This window comes from Vanessa cardui, chromosome 22, assembly GCF_905220365.1.
Source record: "Vanessa cardui chromosome 22, ilVanCard2.1, whole genome shotgun sequence".
Lineage (NCBI taxonomy): Eukaryota > Metazoa > Arthropoda > Insecta > Lepidoptera > Nymphalidae > Vanessa > Vanessa cardui.
Window position 1 is genome coordinate 10,951,813 of NC_061144.1, and position 21,480 is coordinate 10,973,292.

The 21,480-nt window shown below is 32.8% G+C and overlaps 1 protein-coding gene across 1 annotated transcript in view; it reads left to right on the forward strand.

Annotated features, from left to right (window-relative positions):
* LOC124539322 (facilitated trehalose transporter Tret1-like) overlaps positions 1-21,480 on the forward strand; it is a 61,682-nt gene that overhangs the window by 9,313 nt on the left and 30,889 nt on the right. Inside the window, exon 2 of the mRNA XM_047116682.1 lies at positions 12,561-13,441. Coding sequence (XP_046972638.1) covers positions 12,575-13,441 — 867 coding nt within the window. The 5' untranslated portion in view covers positions 12,561-12,574. The remainder of the gene's footprint in view (positions 1-12,560; positions 13,442-21,480) is intronic.

A 21,480-nucleotide genomic window follows, 5' to 3' on the forward strand; every position in this document is an offset into this window, starting at 1 on the left:
AAACATCTATTCGCTTTAATCGAATCGTATGCAATGACGCACAACACATATAATATATATGCGCATTTATGACGTCACACCCTATCCGGCCACCGCTGTCTACTTCCTCGTGCTCATATACTATACCACTTTGCTGCTATATATTATTAATATTATAAATATCGCAGTAGTATTAATATAAATTCATTCAGTATCCATTAATTTCATTCAGCCGGTCATCTTGTAACGCCTAAATTTATTGAACTTGGTCGTTAGCTCTACCATGCAACAAAGTTACAATAGATCTATTAAGACTACTAAAATAATTAATTGTTCAATGACAAATATTTGAATTTTTATTGTATATTGTTATCATAAATAGATAAATAATATTGTAGTAGTAAATTTACAAAATGCCTGAATCATTCGTGAGGCCATGAATTTTGAGCAAGCACGTTCAAAGGTTGTGTGGCCCAAGTTAAAAAATCGGAAGCAAAACAAACAAAGTATCGGTTTTTAAAAACTGGATATTAACCATGTTTTTTTATTTTTAGTTGGTGCTGAGCTCGATATATCGTCATTTTATTCATTCTAAAAGAATAACCATGTTAATATACAATCTTAGCAAATATCCGTATTTTAACTTGGTAACACTCAAAGCGCATTGCTGCTTGCATAGTTTAGATGATTTAGTAGGAAAACTTTGATACCAATTTTAATAAATTTATACTATGCTTCCATCGCAACTATTACTAATTATTTCACCGAATTGTTAAGATAAGCGTTATTTTAATCAATGAAATTAATTCTTTCATCCCATGAAGAAACGGTGTTATGAAAAAAATCCTAAATGTGCAATGTCAGGAACATATAATAGTGAATCATGAATATTTTTGCACACATTACTAAAGGTATTTACTCCCTAAAATATCAGTACGATGATGTTCTGCTTAGACTTTGTACAAATTTAATCTCGAGTTCTTCTATTTGAAAAATAACACAAACTTTTTGGTGGCAGGGCTTTATGCAAGCCCGCCAGGATCGGTACAACCCGCTTACCACATGTTCTATCGCCAAACAACAGCACTTAGTATGTTGTGTTCCGGTTTTAAGGTTGAGTGAGATAGTGTCACTCTACAAGCAAAAGGGACATAACAACTTAGATCAGCCTTGAGATCTAAGTTGTTACGCATTGATGATGTTGGGAATGATTAACATCAGGTGACCCATATGCTCGTCCGCCAACCTCAAATCATAAAAAAATTTACTTATACAGCTATATAAAATTGACGCTCAAATAAAATGCGCTCGACGCTTACACATTGGACCACACTCCATGAACCAACTTCAAGTAAAGTAAACACATCTAACCCAATAGTTTAGAAACTTGTTATTTGTTCAGAGTCCGTAATGTTGGGAGATTTTTAGACGTTTTATACTTTTATATTGTGGTACACTTTTAAAGTAAATGTATATATATATACAGACTTGTAAACGAGGCGTTGTCGGTACGTAAGTCTTCTCTCAGTATGTTGAGAAAAATTCGGCTAATCAATGAATTCAGATCTAATTTAATAATAAGAGCCGAGATGACCCAGTGGTTAGAACTGAATATTCACGTGCTTAATTTGCGTTTATAATTCATCTCGAGCTCGGCGGTGAAGGAAAAGATCGTGAGGAAACTACATGTGTCTAATTGTAACGAAATTCTGATACATGTGTATTTCACCAACCCGCATTCTGGACGATGTTGCAAACCTTCTCCTCAAAGGGAGAGGTGGCTTTAGCCCAGCCGTGGGAAAACAAAACGGTAACTTAACAATAATAAGATAAACAAAAAACAAGCAAATATTCGCTAATGTTCCATTCAAAAGTTTGGATACAATTAAAGAACTTCTTATTGAAAGAACGTTATTAAACTCTTAAGCTGTAGATATCTGAGTCTGATTTGTAAAAACATTAAATGCTTAAATATATACAAATATGAACTAAAACTTGTTACTGTATAAATCTTGACCGCATGGAATTGTGGCAAGAATTTTAGCAGCATTTCCCCGTTGAATCGCAAATCCGATCCTCTGGGCAAAAAACGAACCAGCCCTCCTGTCACCAGTGGAGGCAATGAGGCGAGGTGTTATGCTTTTGATGAAGCTTTTTGTACCACTACTCCAAGGGCCAAGCGTTTCGACAGCAAATGGAACAAAAAAGTAATTTGATAAATTATTTTATGATGCTTTGTAAATGATTATTTACAAATACATTGATAAGACATAGACAACATATTTGTAAGCGTGTCTGTCTGTAAATTAACAAGTGTGTGAATATATATTTTATATCAAAATGAGAAGTTATAGTAAGTATAATGTTACTTAAGATAGAAGTATGAAAATGGTTCATAAGTATAACACAGTCAAGTTAGTGAAAGCAAATTTTTGTCATTGACAATTGTTACTTTATTTACAGTAACGACCCTATTCCCCTGTCAATTAGAACCCAGATGAAAAACAACGCGAGTAGTTGCGTTCATAAACGAGAACCTCATTACAAAAATGTCATTTGAAAGCTTTTCTTCGTACAGTGATAATTTATTCGATTAGTATTCATTTACAAGTTTTACGTATGCAGCGTATCCTATGAAATTAGTCCAAAATGTAGGTCAAATATTTGCTTTTCACATTTAATTTATATTAAAAAAAACTCGTAAGTGGATAGGATTCAGTTTGGAGCTCATTCTATTACATAGTTATAATATGAGTCGGCGAAAATAATTATAAATTCACGACTGCTGACTGATTCTGTAACCAATACCGAGTTTAATCTTGCCGTCACCTATGGACATTAAAATCTTTGTATACAATTGTGGTTCCAGTGTAAATCCTGACCTATCTGTACTTAAAATCTGTGGTGAAGATTCATTTTCTCTTATTACTGGCACATCTGGCCTTTAAGTACATGTTTCGAAGCTCGCTGCGTATAGTTATACTCGTACATTAGGTAAATAACATTTTTTTGGCATTTAACCAGATAAAAATGGCGCATGCAAACATTGCGCAGCGTTGCATGTGTGGAATAAAGCTTTGCGTATACGTTAGATAAACAAATATTACACATAATCATGATACCTTAGTCTTACACGAGAAGTTTAATTTATAATAATGCTGTAATAGTAAACATCTGCCTGTATTTATGGCTCATACACTCTTCCAGATTTACGGGGCTGTTTCCAGATTTATCAGATTACAAGATAACATATTAGTAAGTAAAGTAAAGTAACCGCCTGTAAATATCCCACTGCTGGGCTAATGGCCTCCTCTCCCATTAAGGAGAGGGTTTGGAACATATTCCACCACGGTGTTCCAATGCGGGTAGAATACACATGTGGTAGAATTTCAATGAAATTGGACTCTTGCAGGTTTCCTCACGATGTTTTCCTTCACCGCCAAACACGAGATGAATTATAAATACAAATTAAGCACATATATATAGAGCTACTTGCCTGGGGTTGAACCCGATATAATCTCGATTCCAAATTATTAGAAGCAACACAAAAATACAAGTTTTTAGATCTTTATCTTTAATATTTTGGCTCAGATACTTTAACGCACTAAATACTAAACACTAGTCAATATAAGTCCAATAAACAAATATATTAGATATAAAATTTGGAGTGTTACTTATTACTGCATAATGTTGCAAGTTATAATCTTTATTAGCATTATAAATTTGAAAGTAACTCTGTCTGTCTTGCGCTCTTTCACGACCAAACCGCTGAACCGATTTTGATGAAATTTGGTTTGAAACAAACTTGAACTCTAAGGAAGGACATAGATTTTATTGCCTATATAATAAATGACAACCAATACCCCAAAACCAAATAGTTTTATAATAAATACCAGTTTCCAATTCAAGAACACTTTTTTATTAGACATGGCATTATAACTATACGTTTATGTCGTTACGTTACATCCATGTTTGCCCATGAATATAATACGTCTGTTTACAACATCAGATGAAAAATACCGACTTGCCAGTGATGAGACGTCGTTGCAGGGGCTAAAAACATTTTTGCGCATACCAGTGTTCCGTAGCCTAAATTGAAACGACACTGTCGGCACGCGACCCTGGCCTACAATGGGGACTATGCAACACTGCTCTTTGTACACGTTACCATTATTAGCTGAAATTGTCTTTTTGATTACGTCAAAGTGTCAATGACCTCGCGGTTTGAAAAAAGATGACATTTGTCAATTCCACATTGACGACTTATAGCGTGCTTTTGAGATTAAATCCTGTTGAATTTTAATTACCAATTTTTCTGAGTTGGAAGTAATTCGGCGACAAAAGCTTGAGCAAGAAGTCATTTGTTCGCTTCCAGGCTGATTCAAATAACAAAACTATGTTTGATATTGTATATGTAGCATGAAATAAAAAAAAAATAGATTCTTCTTGGTTCCGAGGTGTTAAATTCCACACCGGTAGTAGATTTTTGACTATCAATAAGCAAGTGTATGCACTTCTATTTTGAATAAAGATTTTTGACTTTTTTAGCGTACAACATTGATATTTGATTTATAAAATATTCAACAACAACAACAGACTGTAAATTTCCCACTGCTGGGATAAGGCCTCCCCTCCCTTTGAGGAGAAGGTTTGGACTAGTTTTCATCACCCTGTTCCAATGTGGATGGAATACAGATGTGGCAGAATTTCTATGAAATTAGACACATGCAGATTTCCTCGCGATGTTTTCCTTCACCGCCAAGCTCGAAATGAATTATAAACAAAAATTAAATGTATGAATATTCAGTGGTACTCGCCTGGGTTTGAAGCCGCAATCATCTGTTAAGATGCACGCGTTCTAACAACTGGGCTATCTCGCCTCTTAATAAAGTATAAATTTGAAAGACGCATTCAAATATACCCTTTCCTTAATGGAAGAGGGGGCCTTATCTCAGCAGTGGGAAATGTACAGGCTGTTGCTTTACTTTACTTTACTTTATTCAAATATAATTTTCGTCTTTCCTTGTAAATGAGTTCGTACAATAAGGCGAACATATATCCGCTTCCTGATTCACGCATTTAGCATTTAAACTGTGATAACCAGGATTAGTCATGTAACTCAACAATTATATAATCGTGAGGGTATAATAGCGGGAACAGATGGTCGATCCAGCCCTTCCCAGAACCCTTCCGGTATATACCAGAATTAAGGTCAATTACATATTTACCACAAACATTTGTGTATGTAATTTTGTGCACAGCGGTGAGAAAACTTGCTCGTATTGGATGAAAATCTGGAAAATTATATTTTTTTATTCTCTTTATAATATTTTTTCATATTTTTTAGATATAGTTTGGCGAACGAGCATATGGGCCACCTGATGGTTAGTGGTCACCATCATCCATACACATTGACGCTGTAATAAATATTATAATTCCTTACATCTTCAATGTGCCACCAACCTTGTCATGTCCCTTGTACCTGTAGTTACACTGGCTCACTCACCCTTCAAACCGGAACACAACAATACTGAGTACTGTTATTTGACGGTAGAATAACTGATGAGTGGGTGGTACCTACCCAGACGGCCTTGCACAAAGCTCTACCACCAAGTAAAATCTTAAAATCTTCATAGTAGAAAGGCAGACTGATTTTTCTGATGGATGGTCGGTCGCTACAGGCGTTGGAACAGTTAGCATAAAAAGTAAAAATCATATATTTTACTGTCTCAAACTATATCTTTTTATTAATGATAAAAAAAAGATTTAGCTATTAATACAATAAATAATATTTGATGTGTACGTATGTATCATGACAAGTATGTCTATGACTGTTATAAAAAAAATTAATAACAATAAATAAATTACACATATTTAATCTACAAAATTAACAAACTGGTTTTAAAAATTTACCACAGTGTTTCTAATTAAAACGAAAATAAAATTTAGTGATTTTAAAAATAGATTTTTTTTTTGGTTTTGTATTAATAAAATCTGTAGAAAAAAGGTCGCAATTTCTTGGTGGCGATTGTAACATTAGTCAAGCTCCAAACATAACTGTTGAAGCAAATTTTCCTACATAGTTATAAAAGGCCCGTCAATTAATATAACTTGGCAGACCGTGGAGCCGCATTGCGACACGACTGTACATAAAATTCAAATATTTGCTTAACACACAATCGATATTATTACAATTTAAATAAATATTGAGATAAATTACAATTACTCAATAGATTGCATTAACTTCGAAACATAAGCATTCAGATATCTAAAGAAGAAATGAATTTTAATACGATCACTATAAAATTGGCATCTAGTGATAAAGTCATGGACATATATAATTAATATACACATAATATTTATTTCATAAATGAAATTTACGCCATTTTTCACGAAAACGTGAGCAAAAAGATTTGTGATTGTAAATGAAGATGTGAACTTTTAGTGTTAAAAAAAGAATTATCCTATTAAACTTAAATATTCTTTATTCAATGCTCTTATTTTAGAGTTATCATGTTAAATCTGGCATAACCTATTCGGAATTTCGATCCTAAATCGAGAAACTACATTCGAGTATAATATGATTAAATTATTATCAATGACACGATCAACACAAGTTTCTCACACTATTTTAATACTTATAATATTTATGTAAAGAGGATCAAGTTTTATAACTATCAAAGTAATAGCAATTTTAGTTAAAAAAGTGCTACACATTCTTGAGATGGACGAAGATTACTCGGATATTTAAAGTATCATATTTAAAATTGTTTTAGAAATCAATAATCTGTGTTAAGAGCATTCACTTGGTTTAAGGTTTTGTGCCATCTGGATAGGTACCATTCATTATAATTATATTTACCGCAAAGCAGTATTATTCAGTATGGCTGTGTTCGCGTTTGGCGGAAAGGACATAATATCTTAGGTCACAAGGTTAGTAGCATTGGTGATGTAAAGAATGGGTAATATTTCTGATCTAATGCCTTTGTGTATTGGTGACCGCTTATTATCAGGTGATACCTACTTCCTTTATTATACCTGCTTGATAAACAAAAACAATTCACAGAAGCATGTTGCAACTCCTAATTATAATGTCAACTTTGTATTTAAAGTCAAATTTCAAAAATATTCGTTCTATTTAGAAGAATTACATTTACTTATTGATTCTCAAGAAAAAAAAAACTACCACCATTTCAGATATAACACCTCAATTGAGACACGATAATACAAAGTAGGTAGGTATCACACCTTTTTGGTATAATGTTTAGTAAAAAATAAGACCACAAGTAAGATTAGTTACGTCATTCAAATAAGATTTTAATTACTGAATATTCAGACTTCGAGTTTTGGCCGTAACGAAGTTATAGGGGTTCGAAATTGCCCTGATTGGCTTCAAGAACAGGATGTTACGGTTGTACGAGACTCGGCGTAACTAATATAAAAGTTAATCGTAACTAATATTATAATTAATACGTACGTGCGTTTGTCTTAATTAATCAAACGATCATTATGAAATTTGGTATTTTCAGAGATTTGAAAAAGGAATTATGGATGCTATGCATGCACGAAAAAGGAATCAAATCAAAGCAGAATATAATTTATTTAATTATGCTTTTACAAGCTCTTTTGAATCGTCATTTAACAACTATATTAAGTGAAGCTACCACTGGTTCGGAAAGTTGATTCTAAAGAGGAGAACCGGCAAGAAACTCGGTAGTTACTCTTTTTCAATATTTAAAGAAAGTCATGTAAGTTAAATACAATTATATATGTATGTAATATATCCTGCCTGGAAATTAACAAGTACTAATTCCACGCTATTTTATCGTCTGCATAATAATATATTATTTAATAATATGCCTTCATTACCAAAGTATTTTTATCAAATGATTTCATGATGATAATTATAGATTTGCGGATGTAATAATTCTTCAAATTACATTCATTTCTTTAATTAAAAAACTGACAGCCAGGATGTAATTATTTTTAATCTATATTATGCTAGTATGAATGGAATGACGTCAGAAGCAACATTTTTAATTTAACAATATTAACCCAGACGCAATGAACCTCTAGGAAAGTTTTTACCGTATAAAATATACGGGAAAAAAATATTTTCTTTTTCTAATTTCTCTGGGCTTGTAGGAACCGCATAGAGAGAAAATAACTCACTGGGAAACCTAAAAAAATATTCTAGATTTCCACACACAACACTTCGCTCCTAACACTGAGATACGAAACTTTTAACGTCGTAAAATAAAAAATATATTCCGTTTCAGAGGAAGCGACAGATGTTTTTATGGTGGCATATTCATATAAAATCTTATCTCGGAAATATTTACGACGGCTATACTGTTTCCTAAATTTACAACATTGACTGTTTGTAAATTATTTTTGTCCAATAAGCCTTTAAATTTCCCATTGCTGACTGTAATGATACCATCAGTTTTATCATTCCTTATATCATCAACGTACTACCAACCTTGAGAATTAAGAGGTCCTTTGTACATACACTGGCACTCTGTACTTAGTTTTACTATTTGACGGTATGTAATTATTAAAACTTCGGTAGTGGTGACCACTTACCATCAGGTGGTGCATCTACCCAACTGCTTGTATTCTTTTTGCTTAGTAATCCTGTAATCAAACGCATAATTTTTATTTGTATTAGTCATTCAGTGTTTTTTTTAATTTATAAAACATATCATTAGAACATTTTAATCGTTATAATCAATACTATAATGGTAAGGAACTACAATTTTGGTTTTGAAAATTTATTATTTAAATTTAGAATTACTTAATTTTTTTTTATACAACAACGAGAAAACTCTTACATATATCTATTTTAATTTATCGCTACCGACATACATAATTATGTTAAAATGGTAGAGTATCGATATCAGTACATATGAAAGTAGCTCTAATGTTTATATATATTTGCGCCTATCGCGTCATCCGTTTAGGAAACATTCGAGATGAGATTTATCGGAACGGTTAACTTTCGTACCGCACTGCGCCACCCAGCGCAGCTATAGGAAACTAGTGATGGGACACATTTCATCGACAAACTTACATTTTATACTTTTAATATTTTTATGCTTATTGATGACATTGCACTTAAAAAAGAAAGTCAATTCGTATGTTTTATTACGTTGCATTTAATTTAATTTTGTCTAAATTAATTTTGAAGTACAATATTGTGACTAAATATAATTAAACATTTTATACGGAAACAGATCAGGTGATTATCATTTGAAATCCGGGTTAGTTAAATTTTTTTTTTTTTTTTGAGAAGGTGTCAGTTATGTTTATTAATTAGAGTTGGCGCTATTAAGTGCACTTTTGTACTTCACACGCATGTTAATCCTGTGTCTAATACTTCTCATATTCATGATTTTAGCCTTAAAGATGCTGTGTTCGTGCACACGGTTGTAAGCTATGATAACATCTACACAAAGATATTGCCCGAGTTTTCATCTTATAAATCGTTATAGAAAAATTATGAAATCTAAGAAGAAAAAGTAGAAACCTTATTAAATACTTAACATTGCAATAATCAAGGTCACAAATATATCGATATCATATAAAAAATTAATCCCATCACTAATATCAGCCGGTGACTATTCTATCCCGATTACATTTTGTCTCAATATTATTTTTAGCTCGTCAACTTTACGAGTATATCAAGAATTTCATATTCATACAAAAACTGAAAATATTACATCACGACCGCAATAAACTTGTTATATTCAGAACGTCGTCGAGTGAAACTAAATATATTTTTTTGCAGACTTAGTACAACTTACATATATATTTTATTTCAACGTATATTAATGGGACATTGTTATTACATGCGTGATTTTGCTATCTATACTAATATTATAAATGTGAAAGTAACGTATTGTTTTTTGATAGATATACTATAGGGTTTTCTTGGCTGACACCGACTCTAAATATAGCAATAATTATAAATACGTTATATCATCGTAAATCGACTTTTAAGTAGTCTAATATTTTTCATTTTATTTTACCTAGGAGGACTCTAAAAATATGTTAAATATGCAATTATTTTTATTACTTTTTAGTGCATTTTTATTTGTTTTAAAATAGTGTTTTGTTTGAAGTCGGTTTTTCTTTTTATTAAAATTTTTATTTATTGCCTAACAAATGACAATCAAACCGCTAAGACGCGAGCGAAACCATTGACAATAACTAATATAGTCTTAGAACCTATAAAACATCTAAATTAAGGCTTATATTTGAATCACCGTAGCTGCAAGGGAAATACAGTTTATGCTGCTAGTAAATCCAACATGGATTTTACATACAAATCTTTCTACCAAATCGACACAAAAGTCTCTTCTACCCTGAAGTTATAATCATGATATAAAATATATTTTATTCGATTAGGCCTTTACAAGCACTTTTAACTAGATATACATATAATAAAATTGGTTGTTTGTAATATGAAAATGGCCCTTTTTTACTCAATGTATATTTATGTATACGCGATACATTTTTTGTATATATGAACCGGAACAAACAAACATATATATATTATATATGTTTGTTTGTTCCGGCTAATCTCCGGAACGGTCGGACCGATTTGAACGGGATTTTCACTGGCAGATAGATAATATAACAAGGAATAACTTAGGCTACTTTTATATTAGAATTATATATATATATATATATATACGTAACTTAGTTTAATTCAACCGCTCATGAATTCGTGGGCACAGCTAGTTTTAAATCATTTCAGTAAAAGTTAAACTGGTTTAGGATCTATTGAGAAGGACCCGTAACAAACTTGGCCGTTTCATCAGAACAAATACGTCAATATCTAAGATTCATCATGATCTAAATATTTGATGTCTAATAAATGACCAATTGAACCATAGTTTTTTTGTTCAGATAATTATTTAAACCCTAACACGTTTTCTGTTTTCCAAGATTTCCTGCTTCCATTTAAATAATATTTAAAAACCGATTTATATACTTTGATTCTAATCGCAAGATCATAACAATCTCTGTATTTAATAGATTCCATCCAAAGCAGAAAAATGTAACAAAAAGTGGCAAAGTTCTTCACAGGGGCTTGACGTCGTATCAAAAGAAATGTCAAGATCTGAAGAAAAGTGATTACGGGTCCAACTTTTAAACAAACCAAATTTATAATGTTACTGTAATGCCTGTAATGTTACCATTCAAAATTATATAATTATAATCTAAAGCAAGCAGATATAATTTTGTGTCCAACGAGTATGTTTTACAATACTGAAAATAATCGAAGCGAAATTAAAAACGTCAAAAATCAGATTCGATCTGGATCCATTATCGTCCCCGCTGCTAATACAAGTTTTAAAATTGGAGGTACAAATATAAATATTAGTAATTCTGTAAAATAAGGCATTGCTACTATTGTTCTTAATATCTTGTGTGTTTTATAACGATCATTGACCTTCCAAACTGGAACAGAATATTATGTGGCGTTATAATAAATATGAGACAACATCACTAACATGACTCTGATTCTAAATCGGTTTTCGAAATCGGCACCCAGGTCCAAGACAAAATGGAAAACTAATGATAATTACAATCTACATCGACTTCGAAATTGAACCCGGGACCTCGGAGTGGCATACCCATAAATACCGGTATATTAACCACTCGACCATAGAGTTGTCTAATATCTAACCTAGACTGGCCAGCAGAAAGTCTTACCATCAAGTAAATGCATCAAAATAATATTAAATTATTGCATGTAACAGGCGGCGTGCATTCGAATTAATTGAATCTTATACGCAAATGAGCAGAGCTCGTTCAAAGCTAATAAGATAATATTCATATCACGTACATTTGAATATTGAATTTGTGTTTACATCACGAATATTGGTTTAATCTGTGTCGTATTAATTAATTTTCCAATACTGGAAAATTATAACGAGTTATGTTTTTATAATATTTTGTCAGAAAGACAGAAATACTAAAGATTTATGTGGTTTTTTAAATATTTTATATATAATTCTAAAGCTTCTTCTTCCAGACATTAGCCGGAACATTCAGGCAGAAAAAATGTTATGTCGTATGAACCGTGTATGCATACATATGTATGCATTTAGTAAAAAGATTTTATTGTAAAATTACAAACAGACACTTTTATTTTATTATAGGTATAGACTAGTGACTGATATGAAAAACATGCTTGTATTTCTTTCAATAGCTCTGTACTTTTCAGTTTTTTTTATTTTTTTTATAGAATATTATTAAATCAGTTTGTTTGATCTATAATAACTTACTATCATCCTGTATATTCAACATATTAAATCCTGTATAAATGTAGTGAGTACAGTTTTTAGATATGCAATTCGAATAAGGAAGCAATTGATAAAAAAAATATTGGATAAAACATGAGCTAAAATTTAAGTCAAGCTTACGTTAAATTCACTTATGAGACATTTCCCTCGTTGTTCGAATTCATAAAAAAAGAAACCCCACAGCTTCCCCCGATCATTGAACGGATTTCCTGAATCCGTCGGATTGTGTAAAGCCTTCATTTAAATGCAATCTTTCTTTTACAGAAAACCTAATAAAAATGGCCGGGTCACGCGAGAGGTTACTCTACGATCGTCATTTGGATTACGATTACGAATACGAGAGGCGTCGGCGACACGACATAGGCAGATTCGAAGCGCAGCGGTCCGATGAAAACCGACCACGATCCGATCGCTTCGATCAGATCGGTAGACCGCGACGTAAGAACGGATACGTTTACGAAGACATTTATTCTGATTTCGATGAGGCTCAAGGTCGCCTGTCGCTATTTCGACCAATCAGACCCGAGTATCTGAATTTACAATCGACGTACGACAATAAATATAATTCGTTGCCTCGTAGCCACTATTACAACGATGACAGGAGCCGTCGTTACAAAAAAGATTACTACGACTTCAGAATCGAAGCCGAACGAAGGAGACCGCGGGAATCTTATGAAATATACAAACAAAACGTCAGAATCGAAACCAATCGAAGCGAGATTAGGATAAAGGAACGACGCGCTAATTCGTCCGATTCGAGAGTCGTACGAGATAAACCGAAAAACGTGGCCGTTTGCAAGCCGCTTCGTTTGACCGAAAGGAATGCTAAATATTGGACGACAGATCCGCCCGAGAAAGATCGTAAGCCGAAACGAGATGAAACGAAAAAAATCGTTAAATTCTCCGAAGTTTCTGGATCGAGGAAGATGGTTATCGACGATCCAGTCTGTGGGCGGAAAGTGGTCGCCGTGCGTGAATTGGAGGTTTCTCTAGACCAAATGATACAAAATGGTTATTTCGAGAAGCACAATATACCAATAAGGCTGCCGGAGAAGAAAGATGACGCGAAGATTTCCGTACCGAACGGAAAATGTGTATCGGGAAATGAAATGCCAGCGCCGCGGAAATCTCGACATTTGCCACAGGTGAGAGAAATTTATCAAAGTAGTTTGTATCTGAACCTAGAAAACCGTTAATGAATTTAATTTTTTTAAATCTTTATTGAGAAATTTATAACTTAATTATGTTGCTTAGTTAATAAAAATGTGACGTCACTTGGCGAGATGATTCGGAATTCTTGAATGCTTAAAACAATGTAAAGATCAGCGATTTATTTCTTGATCTAATATTAAATAATAAACGTTTGTTAGTATAACATTTAAGTATACAAGCGATACTTTATAGTTAAAAATTTTAATATCGATTTACATTACATACAATGATGTGTCTGATATCACAACTTTTCATATACAACCTAGAAAAAAACACTGTCGTTAATAGGGTATTGGACTGGTTTTTAAAATCTATTTTATATTTTTAAGTAGAAATTGATTTTTTTATTTCTAGTACATATTTGCCGAAAAATATCATATTAAAAAATTCCATATTTAAATAGCTCGCAAAAACGTTACTTGGACAATATGGCGCAGCAATGGGGTCGGTGACGTCACTTTCTTGTATTTTAATCTGTGGTACATATAGTAGAAAAGCAAGGTTAACAAGAAAGTGACTTCATGATTGCCGGAGCGTTTTGTGTCACGTGACAAACCTTTGAAAAAATGCATTTTTATTGATGGATTTTTGAATAAATTAAGTCTTATTTTCAAGTTTCGTTAGTAAATAACCATTTTTAAACTCATAATATACACTGATTACAATAATTCACAATTTATTCGCTTATTCGCATTGTCAAATAGCCTATTAATATTCCGAACATTCCCTTCAGTAACTTTCAAATAAGATATTAAATTAATATGTTGATATCAAAATTCTCAGAAATCAATAAAAAATTGTGATCAAATATTGTTATTTCGGGTCAAACCCCACGATAAAAGTCATTAGGACACCATTAGCATCCAAAGAGACCCTTAAACATGAGTAATGACCATACCCTTTACGAGAGGTTACGTACAAAGAGCAGAATATTGAAACATATGTACATAATATATTACAATTTGCTTGTTACGAAGGTAACCGCATACTTGTGGTCGATATATATGAAATATATGAAATAAATTTAAGGGAATCGTGCGTATCCCAAATGCGGTCTTAAGCTTTCATTTCTTTGATGAAAATTCGTATCTATACGATTGTGGGTTTGTGGGTACACATTTATGAAGTCACTTTTCAGATCCGATTATACTAACTAGTAAATTTTAACTTATATATAGAAATGTTAGCGGTACGCCTCGGGTCACGTTACTAGTACCACGTATCAGATATTATAAAACTCAAATTAAGCACATAAAAATTGAGTGATGCTTGCCTGGATTTCAACCCGCAATTATCGGTTAAGATGTATTCGTTGTAACCATTAGGCCATCTCGGCTGATTTGGTCCAGAAACACCGAATGACTTTTTATCGGCCAGAACTGGGACTAGAATGTAGGGTTTCAGGATCTGTACATGGCTGCTGGCCTCAAATCTGACCTTAGCGGTTAAATAAGAGACAGTCATCTCTATAAAAGTAAAAGAACCCGTAGATTAATTAATTCTCGGTACGGTGGAAACAGTTGCCATCACTTCATTTGCATGTAAAAAGAGTTTATTCAAGTTTCCACCAGTGTTCTACTGTTTGACAGGATACCTCTCTAAGAACATTTCTTTATTCATTAATATTCATACAATTTGGGACGAAGGTACAACATATGTATATTTAATGTGAAAAAAAAACATTAGAATAAAATATATTTTAATCTACAGCGCAACTAAAAATACTCCTACGTTTGATTCTGTTAAATAGTTATTATTGTTAATCCTCATTTATAAAAAAAAAAAAAACAATTAAATTTATAACACTTGTGTATACTAAATTTAGCTGATACGATTAATTGAAAGTGTTGATTTTTTTATTGCACTTGTATTTTGTAGCGACCGTGGCGCCACCTCTGTTTGATTTAACCAACCAATGATATAACAAAGAAAAAATTCTTAAATAAGTTTTCAAAGAATTTATTTTTGCTATTTTTATTTTGATTATTAGTTTCAAATATTTTTTTAACAATATTTTATACAACATTTCTTCTCAGAATAAAACAGAGTTGTTTAAAACCGTATAAGTATACCTTCTTTTTTTATTTTAAGCTACACAACGGGTTTTTATGCGGAAAATCAAATTTAATTTTATAATTTTTTTATTTAATTTATTTAAAATTCTTTATTGACCAACAACATAAGTTGTGACAAAAGGCGGACTTAATGCCTGAAGGCATTCTCTACCAGTCAACCTTTAGGCCAAACAGAAAGTCATGAAGGCGGTAACAATAAATTTTATAATAAATACGATAGTAATAATAATAAAACAAGAACATAGAGGCAATATTGTATATATGCATAAGAATACACATTTATAACTATATATACATACATGATATAAAATAACAGAGTTGTAATAGAAATTATAAAAACACAGCGTAGTGAGAAAAAAAAAAGAGAAAATTAAGAGAGGATTTTAATAAGATGATCCTGTAAACGACGCTTGAAGAATGTCTTAGTAGGAGCCTTTCTAATTTCTACCGGAAGTTTATTCCATAATCTGACAGCTTGGACAGAGAAAGCGTTAGTTACGAAACCAGAGAAGTGACAGGGAAAAGAGAGAATGAGAGAATCAATAGAGCGTAGCTGTCGATCGTGATTGTCAGAGAGAAATTTGAATTTATCTTTTAAGTAATCAGGGGAAAGAGGGTCAAAAAGAATAGAAAAAAGAGTACACAGTAGCCGTAAATCCCTGCGTTGGCGGATAGGGAGCCATTTGAGTTCGGCTCGACAATGGGAAATGTGGTCGAATTTTCGAAGGCAGAAGATGAAACGCAGGGAATTATTTATGAGGCGATCGAGTTTATTTAAAAAAATTTCGTTGAGATCGACATAACACACATCAGCGTAATCGATGATCGGATATATAAGGGCTTGCACTAGCAAAACTTTGGTTTTAATAGGGAGAAAATTTCTAAATCTATTGAGACACCTTAAGGTAGCGGTGACAGAGCGACTAACTTCATTAATGTGCACCTTCCAGCTCAAAGTTGAATCAATGTGCAGTCCGAGATCTTTAACATTTTGAGAGTAAGGTATGATATTGTTATTAAACACGATATTTGGCAAAGAAGAACACTTGGAAATGATACGCGAACTACCAACAATGATCGCCTGACACTTAGCTGGATTTACCATGATACCATATTTATTAGACCAGTCATATATATAAGTAAGGTTTCGATTAATTTTATTTACAGCTGAATCGATATCCTCCAACTTAGTAGGAATATAGAGTTGCAGATCATCGGCGTAGAAATGGTAAGAACAGTCGATGTTATAAGTAAGAAAATTTATAAAAATAGAAAAAATAATAGGAGAAAGGATGCCACCTTGCGGCACACCAGCAGATAGATCAAGCCACCCGGAAAGAGATTGATCCAGCCTGACCGCTTGCTGGCGGCCGCGAAGATATGAGGAGAACCAGTCCAGAGCTGATGAAGAAAAGTTTAAATACTTAAAAATGGCAAGAACAATATCATGATCAACCAAGTTAAACGCGTTAGAAAAATCAATGAGGACCAGTATGGTGATCAATCTATTCTCCATACCAATCCGAATATCCTCAGTTACTTTGAGAAGAGCAGTAGCTGTACTATGGCCTGGTCGAAAACCTGACTGATATGAGCTGAGAATATTATTGTTATAAACAAAGGAAGAAACTTGTTGGTAAATACTTAATTCTAAGACTTTTGACAGGAAAGGAAGAATGGAAATGGGTCTGTAGTGATTTAACTGGGAGGGGTTGGAAACTTTAGGAAGAGGAATAACATAAGCTCTACGCCATAGTACAGGGAACTCTCCTGATGAAATAGAAAAATTTACAATGTGAGTTATAGCTGGCAGTATATAGTCTAGAATAGATGTTATCATGTATCGATTAATGCCATCAACACCAGTAGCATTAGAAGAGATTGACAGTATAATTTTACGAATTTCTTCATCAGACACTGGAGAAAGGACGAAGTCGTTAAAAGAAGGAGAGGCCATGGATTCAATTTCTGAAATAGTACGTAATTTAATATTAGGACATAATAGAGTACAAGAAGAGAAATGTGAGTTTAAACTATCAGGAGACAATGAAGGCAAAAAAAAAATATTGTTACGCTTATTTATGCCTAATGTTTGTAGAAATTTCCATATTGAGGCCGGAGACGAGTTACTTACGTTAATATGACAATAGTGGCGTTTGGCTGTTCTTACCATTAAGTTACACCGGTTGCGTGCAGCCTTATATAACTCCCAATTTTCTTTGCACCTGTCATGTTTATATTTGCGGAAAGCACGATCACGACGAGACATAGCCATACGCACCCCTTTGGTAATCCAAGGAGCGGGCGGTCTTCTTATCTTGACAGGACTCATTGGTGCATGTTTATCAAAAAGTGATGAAATGGATGTATTGAAGTGAGAAACTTTATCATTAATTGTTGATGAATTATACACCAAAGACATGTCAAGCGATACTGCATCATTTTTTAGGTTTTCTAAGTTAATTTTAGCAAGATTGCGCATCCACACTGTAGGAGGTTTAATTTTAGGAGGCTTAAGCTTGTAGGACACATATAAAAGATCGTGACGAGAGAATCCGGGAGCTGATAATTGACCATATTTAATGACATCATTTGTTGAGGAGACTATAATAACATCCAACCAAGTATCAGGCGAGTCAAAGTTATGATGTGTAGCTCCAGAAGGGAGAATGTTGAAATTAATAGAATTTAAGAGACTAGAAAGTTTTAAAGAACGTGGTGTCATTTTTAACATATCTGTAATCAGATCACCCATGATTACATGATGTGTGTAATCCGATGAAAGGGACTCAAGGACAGATTCAAGTGAAGAGAAATAGTCAACAGCAGGAGGACAATAAATAACTCCAAGAACCACTTTCACACCCCTGAGACGGATTTCAATGAATAAAAATTCAGCAGAGAACGAAGAAGAAGAAGGAGATGAAAAAAGAATATTATAGGGAATCTCAGAGCGTAGGTAAATAGCCACACCTCCGCCACCTTTGCCTATACGGTCGTTCCGAATTAGCACAAATCCAGGAAGACTGTATAAGCAGGAACTAAGAGAAGGTTTTAACCAACTTTCGGATATTAAAATGGCGTCTACAGGGGCATTGGAAAAGGCTTCAAGAAAATCAGAAAAATGAGAAGGTAAGCTTTGAGCGTTAATATGACATACGTTAAAAAGGTGAGGAGAATTGAGAAAAGAACTACTAAGCAAGGACCCTAGCGTTTCAGGAACATGGAAAGAATCATCGTCTACGTCAGAGGAACAACTACTACTACATGCTGATAAAAATATATCATCATCTGTAGTGGACATAATTTTACAATTTTAATTGTAAGTTTCGAAAAATTGAATACAATATATAAAATATATATTAATATTATGAATAAGATATGCTGAATGATTTTATAAAAATAAGATAAATAATATGTATATACTCTTTCAATAAATATTAATACTATATCTACTAATCATTATTTCTGCACGTCCCGCCGGTTGACGGTTACATTAATACAATAACAAAATAATAAACACTGAATAAAAACAGGAAAAAAACAAACAATGTGGAAAAGAAAATACAAAAATTTAAATGGCCAAGGCAATAGGAACAAAGACAAATATAGTAAACATTAATTAATAACAGCAAGTACAAGGGTATTCTTATTTTGTTATCAAAAATATCGTGTGTTCTAAAATTAATAATTGAAATTAATACATGTTACATATAGACGGTAAAATACAGACGTTACATTTATAATCCATATTATTAGACATTGATTTCGACTTATATTCAAGGAACACCTTAACACAATAATAATTATAATGTTGATAAACGAAAGACATGCTATTTAAAAGTATATAGATATTTCAAATAAAATTAAAAAAGCAAAAATATCTATTGCTTATGCTGCTAGGCTGTACAGTATAATACCTTTGCTTTTCCGACATGACCAAAGTCAACAAGTAGTTGTGTCAAATGTCAACGTCAACTTAATTATTGAAATACCGGGTTACCGGGAGTTCTTATTTGTAAACAAAAACAACACATTGAAAAATGAAAATTAGTCACCACGTGAAATTAGAATTGAATTCAATCACAACATATTATCACGGAAAGCAACAAAAGTACAAAGAAATAACGTGATACGCTTAAAAATGACAAAAGAATACCCTTATTTATAAGATATGCAATGGCTCGAGAATTTTATAACAAGAAGACAAACATATGATACTATAAGTATAAGAAGGCAATAACATTGAGGTTAATAATTATAAAAAAAAAGATAATAATAATAAAATAATGAACACTATTTCTTAGCTCTCACTGCACGTTTGGGCTTGGAACTGAGACCGGTTGATGAGTTATCCTGGGTACCTGATGAAGATGCCTCACCAGCAACGTCGATTTTTCCAGTCAGCTTAGAGAGACTTTCTTCTGAGTCAATACGATGTCTGGAACCATCAGGCATCTTGACAAATATATTGCCATCTAAACTCCAACAATTCCTCATACCCAGTTTATTACGAGCAACTAGAAATAGAGACTGGCGTTGGTGAGTTAAGAACTCTGATAGCACAAAAAAGGAGCCCTTAAGATTTGCCTTTTTCTTCCAGATGGCACTTTTTAAATTAAGGTCAACAAACCTTACAAGCACGGGACGATGCTTACCCTCAGAGTGTTTGCCGAGGCGATGACAGGCAATAATTTTATCTTTAGTTGCATCAGGAACATCAAGCTTGTTTGTACAGATCCCAGAAATAGTGTTTGTGAGATCCTCATTTGCCTCTTCAGGCACACCATTAAAAAGCAAATATTTCCTGCGATGTCTCATCTCCACATTATCAACAACTCGGCTGATTTCCATTATTTGCTGTCTGAGAAGGCTTAGAATTGACCAGACGTGATCTTTAAAGCAATTAAATTCATCAGCCAGAGCTGCGAGATTGATGTTACTCCCTGGGGTACTTGCCTTCAGCTGCTTCTCAAATTCCGACATCTTCTCCAGCAAGGAAGCTTCTAATGCCTTTTGTGTTTCCATTACAGTGTAATAGTTTGCCATGTTTGATGTAAATTGTACAAACTCAGTGTTTATAATGATGAAGTTTGTTGTGCCGGCAGGACAGTGCAGGTGATATGTTTAAATAAGCACTATATGCATATATTAAGCTGAGATAACACTTGTAAGTATATAATAGAACTTAAACTTTAATAAACTGATGAATATTGTTGACTTCGATTAAAAATAGATAATAAAATCGAAACTTATAATCCCAGAACAATGTTATAGTTTTCTTTGCCTACCGCCAAAAAAAATAATTCAGTTTGTTCCACAATTTAATAGTATTTAGGTAAATAGATCTTTATTAACGTGTGAAGTCAGGATGGGCAGCTAAAAATAAAGATATTTATTGCCATAAAAAAGTAGAAATCAATTTGTTATCTTTTAAATTATCATGGACTAAGAATTTGCTGTAGTAGAGTGCTGCATATTTCAGGTATTCTTTACCTTAAGGCCTCTATTGTATCTCCAAATTCCATTTTTCCCCTTAGGGGTAGAGTTTAGTGAAATGTGGACATCTATACCCTATAAGGAATCTTCTTACCATATTTTGTAGGTGTTACTGCGTTTGAGATTTCGGGATTAATCAGTGTATGTTATTTTTATATTTTCATTAATATACTTGAAAATAAAATCAAAAAATATCAGGTGCATTTATTGCAACAACAAATACAATTATTTCACTAATATAAATACATTCAATATGTTTTTTTGTGTGTAAACCGATAATCCAATTGTAACAAAAAAGCTCTATACGGTATAAATAACATTTCATAACCTTTTACTTATAGCTTAGAATAATTCAAACCGGAAGCTGGTTTGTATTTAATAAGTAATAGCTTAACATA